At 36.1% G+C, this 18,320-nt stretch overlaps 1 protein-coding gene across 1 annotated transcript in view; it reads right to left on the bottom strand.

Annotated features, from left to right (window-relative positions):
• The window catches only part of Malrd1 (MAM and LDL receptor class A domain containing 1), a 616,720-nt gene extending 601,081 nt beyond the window's left edge, over nt 1-15,639 (bottom strand). Inside the window, exons 1-2 of the mRNA XM_041630809.1 lie at nt 15,357-15,639; nt 1,657-1,794 (exon numbers count right to left, since the gene is read on the bottom strand). Coding sequence (XP_041486743.1) covers nt 1,657-1,794; nt 15,357-15,555 — 337 coding nt within the window. The 5' untranslated portion in view covers nt 15,556-15,639. The remainder of the gene's footprint in view (nt 1-1,656; nt 1,795-15,356) is intronic.
• Between the last annotated feature and the right edge of the window lie 2,681 nt (nt 15,640-18,320).

The raw sequence follows: 18,320 nt of genomic DNA, 5'->3' as shown, positions 1-18,320 counted from the left end.
TTCTCTTCTATCAGGTTCAGTGTGTTCGGACTGATATTGAGGTCTTTAATCCATTTGGACTTGAGTTTTGTGCATGGTGATAGATATGTATCACCTATTTCTTTCAAAAGGTTGGTTTTAGTAACACCAGAAAAAATGTGTTAACTTTCTTCATAATGTGTGGAAACAGACTAGTTGAACACTTGTATGGAGTTGAATTTTGCTCATTTTAATGTATGGAACTCAATTACTTAATGTAAGTTAAACACACAATGATGTATGAATTAAGTTATTTAGGTAATTAATAAAGAACTGAATGAAAGTCCAAGCCCCAGAAATATTTCCAAAGCTAGAAGGCAGTCTATTGAGTAATTCCGAGTAGGCAAATACTTTTGTGGAATAATCTTATTGTACAATGTTAAGATGTATCTCTTGGATTTTTTAAATAAATAGCTGAGCAGCCAAGAGCTAGGCAGGATTTGGGAGGGGTAGGGAGGGTGCTGAGAAGAAGGAAGAGACCCTGAGAGATGGAGAAGAAGCCAGACACATAGGAGGAGAGGTAGAAATCACAAGGCTCTTGATAGCACATAAATTAATAGAAATGGGCTAGTTTAAGTTATAAGAACTAGTTATGAACTAGCTTAAGCTATAGACCAAGCTTTCGTAATTAATAGTAAACCTCCATGTCATGATTTGGAAGCTGGCTCGTGGGACAGAGAAAAACTTGGAACAAGTACTTTCAGACAAAGCCGAAATTAGTCCTACTAACGTAGACATTCACGCGTTTAATCTGTGTAGTGTTGACATGTTCAGATTCAAAATTCCCCAAACACATCCAAAGAGTTTGAGACATACCAACCATTAGCTAAGTAGACCTGGTGGAATGTCAGGAATTTGAGCATGAAAACTTGTGCTACATTTAGAATCAGAAATATTTTAAGGGATTAAAAATCATAAATTTCATGAAAGAATGTCAACAAAGATTCTACTTATCTAATCAATTACAAGGAACAAGCTAAATGTTAATCCAATGAAGAGATAAAGGAAAATAGTATGTTCAAGCACAGAAACTAGTCTGGTTAGTTATGGAAATCAGTATGAGGGTTCTTGAAAAAGTTATAAGTAGAACTGTCATATTATACAGTTGTTCTACTCAAGTATATATACTCAAAGGAATAGAATCTAGATAGGTAAAGATGCCTAAATATCTATGTTTACTGAAGCACTATTAACAATAGACAAGCTATAAAATGGGCCTGAGTACCCATATATGTGTGAGTTGTTTTTAAAATGTGGTATATATGCATAGGTGGAATTTGATTTGGCTGTAGAGTAGAAAATCATCCCATATTCAGGAAAATTAGTAGAATTTGAGATATCATGTTAAGTGAAATAAACCAAATTTGCAAAGTCAAGGAAGCCATGTTTTCAGTCACGTGTGGGAATATTGACTGAGCAATAGAATATGAAAGACAAGGGAGGAAGGAAAAATGTGTAGAAGGAAGGGTAACAAAGTTGTTGAGTGTTATCAAAGTACATCATTGAATGCATAGAAATATGATGACTGAATCTTCCTTAGGAGAATTAACTCCAAGTAACTGATATAATAACAAAATAATGGTGTAGACTACAAAGCATATCATGTAACTGAAACAAAATTAAGTTCAAAACATTTACCAGATATGTTGCCATTGTGGTCCCAGAATGGAGGTGAAGGACCAATGAGCCCACTTCTTCTTTTCCAAAGTGGTAGATTCTGATCTTGTGTCATGCTGCCGAGCCCATCCTCAAAGTCACACCGTTCATAACTCTGGCCTAATGAGCAATGAAAGAAATTATTTTTTTTTACAATTTCCTTTCTTTTGTATTAAAGACTAATCTTTTGTATTAAAGATTCAGATTTTAAAATGTCAGCAGAAAAGCACTGTGTTTCACAGCTCAAACTATATTCACTCAAATTCTTTTGCACACGACATTCTAGTAAATTACCAACATAAAAGACTTTGTGCACTCAAAGAGAAAGAAGGGTTCACAGGACCATAGGACCACTATGAATTTGGGATTTCATTAACTGAGTGACTTGACCAAATCCTTCAGGAATCTTTTGTGTTTTCTTGTTAAATTAAAATATCAAGAGCCTACCTTGTGTCTCTCAAACTACTACTGTGAGGATCTAATAACATATGCATAATGACATTTTAAAATCTTGGGGTACCATAAGATGTAATGGTTACTGTTACATTTATATTTTCATCTAAATATTGATTTGCATGATACCTGGTGATAGCAGAATTTTAGATTTCAAAAAGCAATCATAAAAGCCTCCCTGATTGAAAGTCAAATGTCTCTAGTGTGCATCTTTGGAATTAAGCTGCCTTTTGGTTGAATCTCAGCATTGGGATAAATACTAGTGTTTTTATCAAGGAAGAGGCATTTCTGAGTCCCCCTCCCTTTTAGAGACAACTGTTTAAGAGTAACAGGATGAGCTGGGCGGTGCGGTGGTGGCACACGCCTTTAATCCCAGCACTCGGAAGGCAGAGGCAGGCGGATCTCTGTGAGTTCGAGGCCAGCCTGGTCTACAAGCTAGTTCCAGGACAGAAACCAAAAAGCTACGGAGAAACCCTTTCTCGAAAAATGCAAAAAAAAAAAAAAAAAAAAAGAGTAACAGGATGATTTGAGAACTTGGGTACTTGGGTTTTGGTTGCTGTTTGTGGTTGTTGTTTGTTATCTTAAAAATGAGTAGGCTACTATTCTTTATTCTACTATGAAATGTCAAGAAATGTCATGTCCTAAAATTCCAATGTCTCAAATGTAAATAGCCCCTTCCCTAGTTGTAAGAGTCACAGCAATGCTCATGCTTAAACTAGTACACTAAACAACCTCAACTCTTTGCTGAGTTCCTTTCTTCCCTAGTTGCATTAGCCATAGTATGTTTGCCAGTTTTCAGATAATGCCTGACATCTCAGTGAAAAAAAAACAACAAAAAAAACAAAAACAAAAACAATGGTTTTCATTTAATCATGTTTTCAGATATAAATATGATTTAGTCATAGCCGTATATATGGTGCATTTTCTGGACATCTTTTATGGGAATGAAAAGGTAACGTAGAAATATCTTTTTTTATCAGTTCTGTGCTTTATTGCCTTTACTCCTAGCTTCCTTATTTTGGAAGACTTTGCTAAAGAGCAGTGTTCTGTTACACAAGCAAGAATCCCTCAGTGAGCACAGGGGTCATTTGTTCTGCAATAAGCATTCCCCCTAATCTAACAGTTTTGATCCTCAGCAGCCTCAGGAAAAACAGCATTTTCTGAAGAGGAATCTGAGATGTCTTTTTATATTAAGAAACTTAAATAAGTTAGTAGAGTTATTAAGGATGGATCAAGACTGGAACTCTGTCTTGTTGTTTCCAGTTCCTAAAGCCCTACTCTGAGGCCTAATTAGTTTAATCCTTAAGCTATTGTTATTAAAGTTACAGGAAAAAAATCATTAATTCTAGCCAACCTAAGAAAGCCACCCTTTTACAGATAGTTGACACCATTCTATAAAAATCAAAAATTCTATTAGGCTAAGAATTATGCCACATTAAACTCAGGATTTTACAAAACCTCTGAAATATTTAACTTATCTGGTTGCACAAACACTGAACTAATTATCCAGTCAGTTGTATAAATGCACAGCATTACACCACATGCCCACTACTCAGACAAGGACTGAGGGCAGCTAGAATGTGATTATTTCAACCAGACAATTGTGCATAGACAATAGACTATAATATCTTGGTTTAAGCAACTATATGCTAGGATATTCACAGAACTATGAAGTCATTTAACAATATGTTTCTTAGAACATAAACTTTTCATTAGTTAACACAAAATTGTATGTTATCCACTCAACTCAGAACATATTTGCATAAATATTTTTTCATTTTTCAAATTTTATTTTGGTTTCCAACAAATTTTACAATGATCCATAATTAAAAACAGCTCTTTTACTCTTCATATTTTAGCAGTTATGTGCACAAATTCTCACAGAGGTGACAAATATTGTTTTAATAGGAAGAGATTACCTTCAACCTTCAGTACAATTGCTGAGTTGATGTTCTTTTGCTAAGTTCTTTGTTCTTTTTCGCCTAGAGGTAATGATGATTTCTGGGCATGTTAAAACTCGAGAACAATAGCTAAACAAACACCTTTTCCCTCTGAATAGTCTCAATGGGGGTTCTTTTGTTATAAAATGAATCTAATCAGCACACATTTTCAACTAATTTTGTTTGAAAAAGCAATCATGAGCTACTGGATTATTCAAAGGCATCCAAAATTTTCATAAGTATTCATTTTCCCACCAGCACAGAATTGCACATTTTAAACCATTTTGTCAATTTCACAGAATTGTGGCTGTTTAGTTTTCTAATCCAATATGTGACTCTGCACTCAAATCTTCAGCTATTTGCTGTATTCAAATCTGCCACTATGTAGACTGCTACCAATACAGCTACAACACATTGTGTGGTTAAAGCACATTTAAACAACATGATGACCAGCAAGTACACAGGCATTTTGTCAAATTCAACTTCTGAAACTTGTCTTTTTGCTTTTACTTTAATGAACCCTAAGGTCAAACCTCCACTCGTCAAAGAGGAAGAATGATTCCATGTTGTATTTTAAAGGTTTCCTGGAATCCCTAATTATCTTGTGAGTCAGCTTGCACAGCCTTCGATTTGATCATTAAGGAAATTCTGAAGAATCTCTCATAGAATCAATCTTTTACAACAGAATAAAAGTATCAGATCTTGAAAGTTGTTTTCGGTTATGTTCCTGAGAAAATGAGAAGTCATAAGTTTTTAATATTGACAAAAGTGGGGCGTGTCAGATAACCCAGAACTCAGGATGCATTCAGGAAAGTGTGGTCTGGGTAAATCATTAAAATATAATGTTCTTGGAAGAAAGAACACAATGTAAGAATGAGGACAGCGCTAGCAAAACAAAAGATAAGGTAGAAAACATCAAAATCAAATCACATTTCACAGTTTTCCTAGGCTTAAGTCAGAAAGGCTCATTTTTCTCTACCTAATAGTTCTTGGAAACATAATTGTTATTGTCAATGAATTTATATTATGGAAAATACATTATTGCCTAAAACTTATCATTTTAAGCATGTTATCTTGTGGTGTTTATTTTCTACTTTGTTATATCACCATGCATTTCAGATTTGTTTTTTCTGAATTTTATGGAAAGGAAACCTAGGCTAACACAGATTCGTGCACATATTGCAACAGCTATACCTAATGGGCGGTTTTTTTTTAAAGTATTTATTTGTTTGTTTTGTTTTTATTTATTATGTATACAATATTCTGTCTGTATGCCTGAAGGCCAGAAGAGGGCGCCAGACCTCTTCACAGATGGTTGTGAGCCACCATGTGGTTGCTGGGAATTGAACTCAGGACCTTTGGAAGAGCAGGCAACGCTCTTAACCACTGAGCCATCTCTCCAGCCCCCCTAATGGGCAGTTTTATTTAGAAAATTTGCTTTATTTTATGATATCCTATGAGACTTACGGACACATTATTTTTAAATAGCATTCAAACAAAAGGAACTATTCCCATTTAAAACATCGTAGTAGTCAGAATTCAAGTTTAGAGTTTTGGGTTGTCATTACATGTCTATATATCCAGGTTGCTGACCTTAGAACTTACTTTCTTCACATTAATAGGAGCCAAGTAACTTAGAGTATTCCTCTGTGATAAGAGCTTTAAGATTATTACACTCACTCCTAACATCCAAAGGATCTGCAGAGATATTAATTCTGGATGATACTGGTAATTCTGTACACTAAAACAAAAGGTAGTTGATGTTGTTATTTGTCATAGAGTGGCCAGTTTGGTTGCATAAAATTATAAGTTTTATAGCACCAAGGTGGTAGCTCACAGTCATATGTAACTCTAGTTCTAAGGACTTTGATGTCCTCTTCAGGATTCTGCTGGCAACCAGCATTTGTGTGGTGCAAATATGTACATGCATATAATGCAAAACTCCTATGCACATAAAATAAAAATAAAAACTTTAAAAGTAATGACTTTTTCATCTAATGATTTTGCAGGCCCTCAAAACTTATCGTTCGAATTTACTGGGTCTTCTCTCCCTCAAGTCTTCTTATCCCATTATGCACATGGTCAGACCTAGGTTTGTATTCTGTATGACCCATGGGAAGACACTGAAGATGGAATATTAGTCTTCCTTCCCATCATCTGAGTCTCACAAGACAAAGTCTCTAGGAATATTAAAGGAAGCTGATTTTAGCAGTAAATCTTGAAAACTTAATAGGTATCTTTTGATTCTTTTCATCTCCTAATATCACTCTGCTCTAACCATTGTCTCTGAAAAAGTTAAAACATTCATAATAGAAATGGAAGAAGATTTGGGCATTTTTCAAATATGACTATATGAAAATTGTTTGAGTTTGCTAATAGCAAAGGGAGGTCTGGAGGATGCAGGTGTAGACTTAATGCCATATGATTATATTTGAGGGAGAAAAAAAATCACAATTTGAAGCAAAGCCAGAAGATATGGGAACAGAAATGAAGGAGGTACACTGGAGGTTCAGGCTTGAGAAGACAAAAGACTTGGTCTTTAGGAACCACATAGGGAGCCATGTTGGCTCTGTGATGAGCAAGTCACATGTAATTCAGACAGGAGTCAAGGGGGAGTTGAGCTCAAGCCCACAGATAAGCACCAGCACAGGAGAACCTTTTGACTATGGTCACTGCTCAGAGATGAAGTCTATTACTGACAACCCAAGCACGGGACAGGAAGCTCATAGACAGGAAAAGCTGTGGGTGCTGGAAGACATGCAGGCACAGTAGCCTTGAGCAGAAGCACACAAAGAGAGAGTCCTGGCATTCTACTCCAATAAAGTGGGAAATACAGACTTCTTTTCACCCATGTGTGCAGGTGTGGCAAAGGATGAGTGCCAGGTCCTAAGTGTAGGCATGAATGGACAAGGCAGGATGTGCATCTGTTATGCTAATGTTTTTCTTCTTACATTGACTCCTCTTCTAGAAAACTGTAACACACTACTTTACCACTAACTTCTATGCTTTTATATGTTGACTTCCCCATAGACACTTCAACAAAAAGGAAAACCAAACACCTTTTTCTGTATTTTTGAGGAAAACAAATAGAAACTTCTGAGAAAAGGAATTCTGTAATTGGGCCAATATGCCTAACATTGCCTTGTTCTCGTTTTTAGTAAAGACAATGCTAATAAAAATGCTGTTTCTTCAATAATCTAAAAATACTGTCTTATTATGATTATAAAAATGTGTTTTAGAAACATAAATATAGAAAAAGGAAAAATCAAATGTAATCCCAGTGTACAGACTTTTCCACATAGTCTTTCCATGCAGCAATATTCCATATTATTGGTTATAATTGTTTAGTAAATATATAACATGTGCATTCTCTCATTTTAAAGAACACAAAAATTGGCAAATTTTGCACAAATTCCTACAGCGTGGGTATCCCATGATTTATTTAAACAATAACTGAATATAACAGTAGGTTATCTACACCTTTAACTGATAATGTTGCAAAGTAGATAATTTTTATATAAACTTGTTTGCTTCTTATAAAAAATTACTAAAAGTGAAATCACTGTTGGTAAAGTATGGATATTTTTGTAATTTTTGATAATATTACAAATGTGTCATTCAAAGAAGAAAAAGTGTTTCAACTTTAGAAATATTTTATAAATAGAACAAATCCAAGCAATGTCACAAAATAGCCCCATACACATCTGTGACCTCCATACAGTCTGCAGTCAGTGTTGGACAGTATTTAGTGACAAAGACTGCAAAATCAGAGTTTGGTGTACATTGCAAAGTTCTGTGTGTTTTCGTGTTTTATTTTTCCTTATTTAGCTGCCTTTTTCTGTCTGCAAAATTGGAAACATAGTACCTCCTACTATTTGGATACAATTCCTGGGAGGATAGTGCTTAGAGGTGCTTGTCGTTTCTAAGTACCCATCATATATCAGCTGGAATTATTAACTATCACAATTTCTCAGCTCATCTGGGATGCCACCATTCTGTGTTAAGTATATACAGACATGATTTCTAGTTCTTTAAATTTTTTAAAGATAAATTTACTTACCTGTGTGCATATATGTGGGTATGTGCCTGCCATAGCATGTGTATAGAGATCCGTGGGTAACTTGCCAAAGCCAGTTCTCGTGTTCCACCATATGAGCCCAAGAACTGGGCTCTGGCAACCAGGCTTAGTGGCCAGTGCTTCACCAATTCAGTTATCTCATATTCCTTTCTTGTTATTTCTAACAATCATATTTCTAATTATTGATTTCAAAAATACCGGAGTAATTTACAGAATGCATTGCTATAAGCCTATTCAAGAAAATATTTTCCATCAATAACAAAAAGTGCATTTCCCATTAGTCTTTTTGCTTATTGCCTTCCTAGCTATTATTAGTCATTTTCTGGGTGACCTTGGACGATACTTTGACATGTTCGCAAATTTCCTTCTGTTGAATTTTGTACTAGAATGTAATTAACATATAAATTGATTCCATGAAAATGTACCGTGGTCATGTGACTGAAGCAAACCATTCAGAAGACTCTGAAAACGATATAATTTTTCTAATTTGCTTCACACAAGCCTTCAGTGCTTAATATTATATGGTTTAGTTGTGTAATCCTCTTGTGCTCTGCACTTTTGTCTGCCTTCCACCTCAAACTGAGGGGCTGGAACTTAAAAGCACTGGCTTGTGGAAGCAGAAGTTGTGGGAAGTGATTGACAGGAGGAATCCTTGTTACACAATCAGTGCTCTAGCAAGGAGAAATGTTAGAAATTTGTCTATGTAGATCCAACAACCATGTACAAACCAGGAAGAATACCCTCATTTGCCAGTGAACCCAACACCTCCATATGGCTTTCCCAGCTCCAGGTCTGAGAAATAAGTATTTGTTATTCAAGTCACCCAGTCTATGTGCGCATTGCAACATGCTGACAGATTAAGACATGTCACCAGGGCCAGCTGAACTGTTAAATAGTTCTGTTAGCTGCTTCATGAAACTCTTTGCTTTGCAGCAATAGCAAAGGAAATTCCACACAACACGGCACAGTTCATCTGTTTCCGCAGCATTTCAAAGAATCAATTAGTCTTAAAAGTAGTTAGCTCTGATCCTATTGAAGAAACACTTTGATACTTAACCTTATCTGGTTAAACCTCTTAGATTTAAAACTGCACTTCTAAGACAATTTCTACTTTTTGTATATACATTTATAATTTTGCACAGTAATTATGGTTTGAAAAACTTGCTCCTTGATGCAAAAAAATGCAAAAAGCATCACTTATAACTTCAAAATATAATGACAGTTCATGTTAAATTATAAATATGAAAATAAATTCCTACTCCAAAAATACTTACATGAATAGAAATGCTCTTAGAATAATACATAATAGGAAAGAAAAATAAAATGCCTAATGAACTAAATACATCTTTCAATTTTGAATCTTAAAATGTAACTAAAGATTGCTGTGTGTATAGAAAATATTAATGTCACCTGCAGATACATAAAGATACCATCTAAAAAGTTTTTTCTGAAAATTTTTAACTGAAAATTTACAGTGAGAGGAAACCACTGCGAAGGCCATATCTCCATTCCCCATTAATAATCCACTTTATTATTAGCTTCTGGTTGTGTTAGATGTAAGTTATAGTAATAAAATAATTCCATGGAATTTATTGCTAAGAAAAAGCAAGCAAACTAAAGTCTTTGTACAGGAAAAAACTTTGAGCAAAAGCTAGCAAAAGAACTATAGCATTTTTGTGTGTATTCGCATGGACCTGCTGCTCAAAGAAATAAGCCAATTAACATAGAAGAGAAAAGAATGCATCGAAGTGTTGACAGGAAGGTGGTAGACGAGGCAGCATCAAACTTCAACTTTCATCACAGCATTCTCTTATAGGAACTATCCAAAAATAAAACATAAATGATGTTGGGATGAGGCTGTGATTTTGTATTCAAATCTCCAACTGAGAAATCCCATGTTTGAAGGGTAAGAGGAGTGGTTCCCCTCTCTGTTACCCGTTACCCAGGCCAGACCAGCACTGCAACCGAAGGTTCCCGCAGAGCTAAGGAGACTGAGAAACTAACTTTTCCAGCCTTTTAGTACCTTTCATGAAAGGATCTTTCTTGTCTTACTACATGGGGAGCAATGGAACATTTCCTCAACTAGACCGCCAAGCATCAGTTAGATACTAAGAGAAGGAACAGTGGTGGTGCCCACAGTAAGCAGTGTGCAGATCTAGAGGCTGCCCTTCCCCACCTTTCACCCAACAAAGGCACTGTGTTGCAAAGTCTCACCGCTGGATGGGTCTGCACTTAGCAAGTCTGTGTGTGTCTAGACTTGAGTCCCAGTCACGTTTCTTGCCCAGTCCCATCCTTGCCCTAAGGCATCCCAAAATCAAAAGCCCAGCATAAGTGGACAAGTATCTGAGACTCTCTCTCTCTTTCCCATCCCAGTCAGTTAGCAACATGACTGCTCCAAATCTTGGTGTTCTGAATAAGTTTACCATAGACCTAAAGGCAAGAGCATATCTAACCCTAAATATGGATGGAACCATTATATTTTATATATATATATATATATATATATATATATATATATATATATATATATAACATACATATACATACATGCACATAACATCAATTAATTAAAAAGTCCATTCATTTATAAGAGAGTAAAGGGGGTATATAAAATAGTTTCGAGGGATGAAAGGAAAGGGGGAAATAATTGGATTATATTTTAATCTCAAAAATAGAATAAAAAATAAAAATAAACAAATTGGAACAACATTATCTGAACTTGCCTTACCCAAGTGGCTAAGCAGTGACCCTGAAGTCTTACTCATATTCACTGCCCAATACAGAGCTTTCTTTGCTCAGTGACAAATTACAAAACATATTCTTATCCAACTTGGAAAATAACTTAAAATTCTGATTGCCAAAGGCTATAACAGAACCCACTTGTATTGTTGCATGAGACAGAATCCAGCCTGGGGGTCTTACTGGGTCAGTTCCATTTAACATTAGTGAACAGGCAGTGATCCCCATCTTCCAATGCTGGTAGAGCCGGCATTTTCCTGTGTTCTCAAGCATCAATGTAAAGACACAGTATTATGAAACTTGTCAAGTACATGCAAAGAAAAGCTATCAGCTCCTACGTTATGTTACAAAATAAATGTTATTAAACTTAAATTTATGAAAATCAGTTCAAGTGTCTTTTTAAGTCATAATAGCGCAGATCTTGAAATCAACAGCAAGAGGGATCTTGGAAATTTCATAAATATTTGAAAATTGAGGCTGCTTATAAATATCCAAGATTTGCAGCTGGGGAGATGGCTCGACGGATAAAGTGCTCGCTGTGCAAGTATGGAGATCTGTATCAGATCCCCATGCCAAAATAAAAGCCAGCCACAGCAATGAGTGTTTACAGTCCCAGCTCTAGAAGACACAGGAGGGTCTCTGGTGCTCATTATCCAGTCAGCCTAGCCAAGCGGTGAGTTTCAGATCCAGAGAGAATTACAATCTCAAAAAATAGGATGTAGAAAATTGAGAAAGACACTGGCATCAATCTCTGACCTTGACACCCATGCATATACACATCACAATTACTATTGCACAGACATGCATTCACATGTACACGTATAAATAAGCACACACACACACATGTACACACACACTATTGATTTCAAGTACATTATCTACCATTGTATATCAAGGAGATAAAAGGAAAGAACAAAAAAAAACCCAAATTAGGAGAAGTAAGACACTAAAAAGATGATTTGAGACAATTTATGGGGATATGACTCTCATGGCACAAACAACAAAAGCAATAATGTACAAAAAGGATTGCTTCAAACTAAAAAGTTTCTACACAGCAAATGAAGCAATTAATAAAGTGAAGAAACAATCTTCACAGTGGGAATAAAAGGTGCCCATCACATGACATATAAAAAAAACTATCCAAAATAACTGAGGAACTCATATAACTCAACAGCGATAGAGCAATACAATCTGAAAATTGGCGAAGGACCTAAAGAGACATTTCTCACTCAGCAAAGTCCTACACATACACGAGTGAATGCAAGATTACAGAGGGATGCTATTTCGTGCCTGTTGGGATTGGTTGTTATAAAAAGACAGAATAAAGGAATTAGCCTAGTACTGCAGGTCTATAATTCTAGGTACTAAGGAAGAGGTCGAGGTGGAAGGATCACAAGCTCAAGGTCAGCCTAGACAATGGAGGGAGATCCTTTCTCAAAACTAAAATATAGAAAGGGGTTAGGGATATAACTCAGTGATAGAGTTCTTGTCTATCATTCCCATGGTTCAGTTTTTATTTACCATAGAAAAGAAAATAAGTAAAAAAAGAAGTGTTAGCACAAACAGGAAGAAAAGAGAAAATATATACATTTCTGAGGGGGATACAAATTAGTACAACTGTCATTAAAATTAAAATTTACTATAAAACTAAAAACACAAGCCGGGCGGTTGGGGCACACGCCTTTAATCCCAGCACTCAGGAGGCAGAGGCAGGCGGATCTCTGTGAGTTCAAGTCCAGCCTGGTCTAGAAGAGCTAGTTCCAGGACAGGAACCAAAAAGCTATGGAGAAACCCTGTCTCGAAAATAAAATAAATAAATAAATAAAAAACACAATGACCATATAGTTTGGAAATGTCACTCATGTATGCATATAAATAATTTAAATTAATGTGTGAAAAGAATGTCCTCATCTCACTATTATTGCACATTAGTCAAATAAACAGCTAATCATGGATGAATGGATGAAGATATATGATGTGTACACCATGAAACTCTATTCGGACTTACAAAAGAAATTTATGTCATTTGCAACCACATTCTTAAGCTAGAATTAAGCTTAAGATCGTACTAACTGAATTATGCCAGCCATGGGAGAAGAAATATCTCAGGGAGTCACTTATACATGGAATCTAAACATTTTGAACTCTGAGAGATGAATGACATTACTAGAATCTGGGGTTAGGATAGGATGTTATTACTCATGGGATATAAATTTCAGTTAGAGAAGGAGTAAATTTTAGATCTACTGCATGATAAGATGACTGTAATTAATGTTGCATATTTCAATATAACAGAAAGGGAAAATCAAGTGTTTTATTACAAAAATAAGAAAAGTAATTAGATATGTCAATTTTTGGTATAATCATATTCTACTATATACATATAATATTGCTGTCAACACACAGTGAGATGCTGCACCCATGAACACTCAACAATGTGATTGTTTTCACTAGACCTCACAAGACCACATCAGTGAACATGCTAGCAAATAGAGAGGGAAATTTCACAAGGCTCCAGCCCTAGGTGATGAACTACAACAGCTCATCACTACTGAAAGAGGGAGAATGGATTTTCTCTAGCTTGCTGATAGTTTTCCCACCCCTAAGCAGTCAGCCCTAAATACACATACCTAAGGAGAAATAATGAAAGTGCCATATATTTATCTATGAAATTTTGAAACAATTTAAATTCTTTAAATATGAGTATGAAGTAAAATGAGAACAAGAATATTTTCAAAACATATGAATGACATAAGTGGCGAGTGATATTCAACTTCAGTTCTTCCAGTTTTATTAAGAAAAGTCTCAAGGGCTTACATGCTGATCTATTTTTTAAAGGTCACATAAACTGGATGTTAAAGGAGGCATAGACTGATATTTATTTCAACATAGCTCCTGTACCATCACTATGAAGTTAATTTGTTAAGCCAAACTAAGCTTAGCATCACAAGTGTTTTGTGAGTGAAATTGTTTATCCACCATCCCTTCACAAAGGGCAACTTCCCAATTAAAACATTTAAAATGAAATGTGTTTGCTAGACAGACCCATGAGTGCCTTTCTAGGAGACTGGCTTATTAAAACTTTCATACAGCAGAGACTTGTCCCACTCAGCAGCTTTCTCCCTCTTTTTCCCACATTAACTTTTTCCCCAAAGCAAGACCATCCATGATATCACGGCACTAGTGCTAAGGAAAGCTTCAGAGAGATTAATCATAGAGGGACATTGCACTTCCTGTCAAGCCAAAAGAGTGGTTCCTCTCTGCTGCCCACTGAGGGCAAGAAGGGCTTCGCAGACAGACCTGAGCATGGGCCAGCATATCCATATTTAGCCTCACTGGGAAAATTGGACAGATACAAATGGATCCTTGTCTTTGGTTGCTCTCTGGGTTTAATAGTTACTAGATACGATCAGATGAAAATCCCAAACTAGGAGAAAAATCATCACCTCTTCTTCAGAGGAAAAACTGTTCAGTAATCTTTTTCTTATTTTTTGATGTAATTATGACCAACTATGTAAAAGGAAGGAAGTGGTAAGAAGAAATATAGAGATGCTTATTCCCAAAAGAAAGCGATAAATTCTATAAGCACTGACTGCCACTTTAGCTGAATAAAATTAGAAAATGGAAATTTGAATTATGTAATGGGCAATAATAAAAATCTGTGGTTCTGATAATTGTATCAACAGTTGTATGACCAACAACAAAACTGTCTCAAATTTGTAAAAACATCATTTGCAAAAGGAGATTGTTAAAATGAATGATACTAGTCTCCATGTGCATTATACGGTGTTCTTTCAAGATTGTATATTGTAGTAGAAACACCAGATGAATGCATGTCACCCTCTGCATCCTCCTTGGATAAGTTACTTCCTGTCATTAACACTATACCAGTAAGCAATGGAGCATGTGCTCACCCATTTAGGGCATTCGCTCATCTTAAAATCATTAATAATAAAACAAAGATTCAACTTCACACAATCAACAAATAGTTCACCCAAGACTTTAATGCCTGCCATAGTTTCAACTGTTCTGTAGTAAAATGTACAAGTTATATTCTGCTATGCATATTAAGTCATTTGGCAGTAGTGTCCCATAAGTGAAAATAAAATCTCTCATCCAAACTAAAATTAATTTCCATATTAAATCTAGACATTAGCTCATAATATCCATCCTGGCATTTTGCAACTGAACTAATGAGTTTCTTTGAAATTTTGCTTTACTAGTCAAACACTAAAGCTAAATTTGTTTACTACTTCTTTATAAATACAAAAGCTATTTTAGAACCCTTTCCATCTAATTAAAATTGTAGCAATGTGATATTAAACAATTTTATACAGAAATCGTATTTATTAGTACTTCTGAAATAAGAGCATACTTGCATAGGAACCTAGCTGGAGCCCATGACTACTCAGGAGCCTCTGTCTAAGAAGAGACAAGGAACAGGACTTGGGGGAAGGATAGAGGACACTTACATTGCTGCTCATCACTGTTGTCGCCACAATGGTCTGTGAAGTCACACACATGATCAGAAGGCAAAGAGACTCCATTACTGCACAAAAAGGCTTGGGCTCCTCGCTGACACAGCAGAGAAATGAAAAGACAGGCAGTCCAGAGGAAACACAAAGGTCCTTTCATTGGGAACACCAGCAGGACAGCCTGGAACAGGAACATCCCTTGGTGTTGGGGATGCAGAGTCAGTCACGGACAAGACGACAGCTCATAACTGGAAGCTTTCTTTTCTCTCTCTGTTTTCCAGATTTGTTTCCTGTGAGTGTGACTGAATCTCTAATACAATTCTGAGCAGATACCTTCCCAGGCAGTAACTCGCTCTTTCAGGGGAAGGACTTTGGAAAATATTTAACTTAAGTAATTACACCACTGAAGCTAGGTGAACATGGCTGTTTATGACTCTATGTAGAGTTTTATGATCTTGTTATCTACTGAAAGAAAAACTTAACAAAGAGCAAATACACAAACTGGGGGACTATAATCAAGTTGTGCACTTACATAAAGATTTTCTGTCTTCATTTTTATGTCATTTAACCTCTTTCATATAAAATTAGGGCACTATTATCAGACCAGATTGTTAGAATTGCCGAATGAAACGCTTGTGTTCTTTTGGGGGTTATGAACAACTCAGAACCTTGGGCATATTAAACACAGGTTCTACCACCAGTGTTTGGGTTTTGATTTGCTCTGTGTTTTTTGAATGATGTTCTCCCTTCGTAGCCTAAGTTGGCCTTGCATTTGCAATCCTACTGCCTCCGACTCCCAAATACTAAGACTATGGTACAAGTATAGGAGAAAATACAGACAAGAACGTATGCCAGCACACCTGTTCATACACTTTAACTGGTTTTTAACAATAACTGATTCATTTAACAATAAAGAGTGTGAGTTGAGATGCACAATTAAAAGTAACATCATACTGAAGTATCAGATACAGAGACATTAAATAGAGACAACCAGGAGGAGTCATTGACATTTTTATGAAGTGCACTATTTAAATAGGCCTTTGCCTATAATTTCCTGGGATTCTTAACCTTCCTTGTTCATTGACAGGGGCCAGAGAAAATCATATCATTTAAAAGGGATGGCTTTGAACTAATTATGCTGCCAAGTTTAGCCTTAAACTGACTATCCTCCCTAATTGTGGGATTTAGAGGTATGTGGCCCCATGCCTGGCTCTTAGTGTTGTTTTCAACTACTATCTTTTTTCATTTTACATACCAATCCCAGTTCCCACTCCCTCTCCCCCTCCCAGTCCTTCCCTCCACCCCCTTACCTCACCCCCCACATCCACTACTCAGAGAAGGTAAGTCACGTTGCTTTGGAGAAGATCCAAGATCCTCCCTACTATATCTAGGTTGAGCAAGATATCCATCCAAAGAGAATAGGTTCCCCAAAAGGCAGGAAAAACAGTAAGGATAAATCCTGGCGCCACTGCCAGTGGCCCCTCAGTCTGCTCCAGGCATCCAATTGTCATTCAGGGGGTCTACTTTGATCCTATGCTGTAATGGCGTAAATGAATGCAGACAGATTGTAAATATATATATATATATATATATATATATATATATATATATATATATAGCTTTAATGGAGAAATAGACTTAGAGAACCACTGTTCCCGCGGAGACCTGGTTTTTTCCCTGTCCGGCATGAGTAGGTGAGTTGCCATTAGTTCAGCTAAACTGTTTCAGTGGGTGTCCCCATCATGGTCTTGACCTCTTTGCCCATATTCTCACTCTTCAACTGGACTTTGGGAGTTCAGCTCAGTGTTCCGTTGTGGGTCTCTGCCTGCAGTTTCCATCAGTTGCTGGATGAAGGTCCTATGGTGACATTTAAAATATAGAATATAAATTTTAAGTTTAGATCTAAGCGCTAAACTTGAAAACTGAAAAGCAAACGTGAAGAACAAAAAGAGTGCTGAATATAGAGTTAATGAACTAGTTTATTATTTAAATAATACTTAGGGGAAACTCCACAATTAATGCTAAAATAGCCAACGAAAGAAAGTCTGATGAGGTGAAATAGAATCAAAGACCAAAGTAACATTGTATTAAAAAGAAACAGACCCTTAATATTAAACAATAAAACAGAACATGTGATAAAAGGATTTCAATCTGAGAAGACTAAAAGTTAGTATTGATAGTCTTCACAAAGGAAAATAGGGAATTTGCTAGAGAAAAAAATCCTGGTCTGCTTAAAAATCCAGTACAAGATTTCCAGAGATTATGACCATTCAAATACGAGCTTGCCATGAGACATTGTCTGCTTTGGGCAAAGCAAGTTGATGTCAGAGGAAACAAAATCAACAAGCCAGCTGTGTTTAATGTGTAGACTCTGCATGATAAAGAAAATAAAGTAACAACCTATAAAATAATTGGAAGATTAAATACTGAAAATAGGTACAACAAACAAGAGGATAACTGAAAATTAAACCGGACTTTGTGAATAATCATTAAAAATATAATTATTTCAAAGAAAAACAAAGCAGATGGCATAAGCAGAGCATAAAAAAACTGGACACAAATTTAGTGAAGTGAAGATAGATATGGATAAATGATACAAAATGCAACACGGACTTGCATGAGAAATGTGAAATTATATAGTTTAAATAACTGAAACACGGGATAACAAGATTTAACGTGTGACTAAAAGAAATTCACAAAAGTGCTATGTGAGACAATGAGGAGAATGAATCACGCAGATAGGCTGGCTACACAAGACCTACAAAAGATCAATCCAGTCAAGGGTGTGGGAGTCACTCAAAACATTCTCCCAGAGCCCTGACAACTCAGGCGCTTTGGCAGCTGAAGGCTACCTGGGTAAGGTGGGGAGTTTGTTTTCTTCAGGGAAGTTGTTCCAGTTATGTTGGCCAGGCTCCAGTCAATGGCCCTAAACCTTATGAGGATAGCACTGATTGGCTTCAT

This window comes from Microtus oregoni, unplaced genomic scaffold, assembly GCF_018167655.1.
Source record: "Microtus oregoni isolate MIOR12 unplaced genomic scaffold, Mior012 000035F_ref0000213, whole genome shotgun sequence".
Lineage (NCBI taxonomy): Eukaryota > Metazoa > Chordata > Mammalia > Rodentia > Cricetidae > Microtus > Microtus oregoni.
Note: the sequence above shows the minus strand (reverse complement) of the source record. Positions and strands in the feature narration are given on the sequence as shown.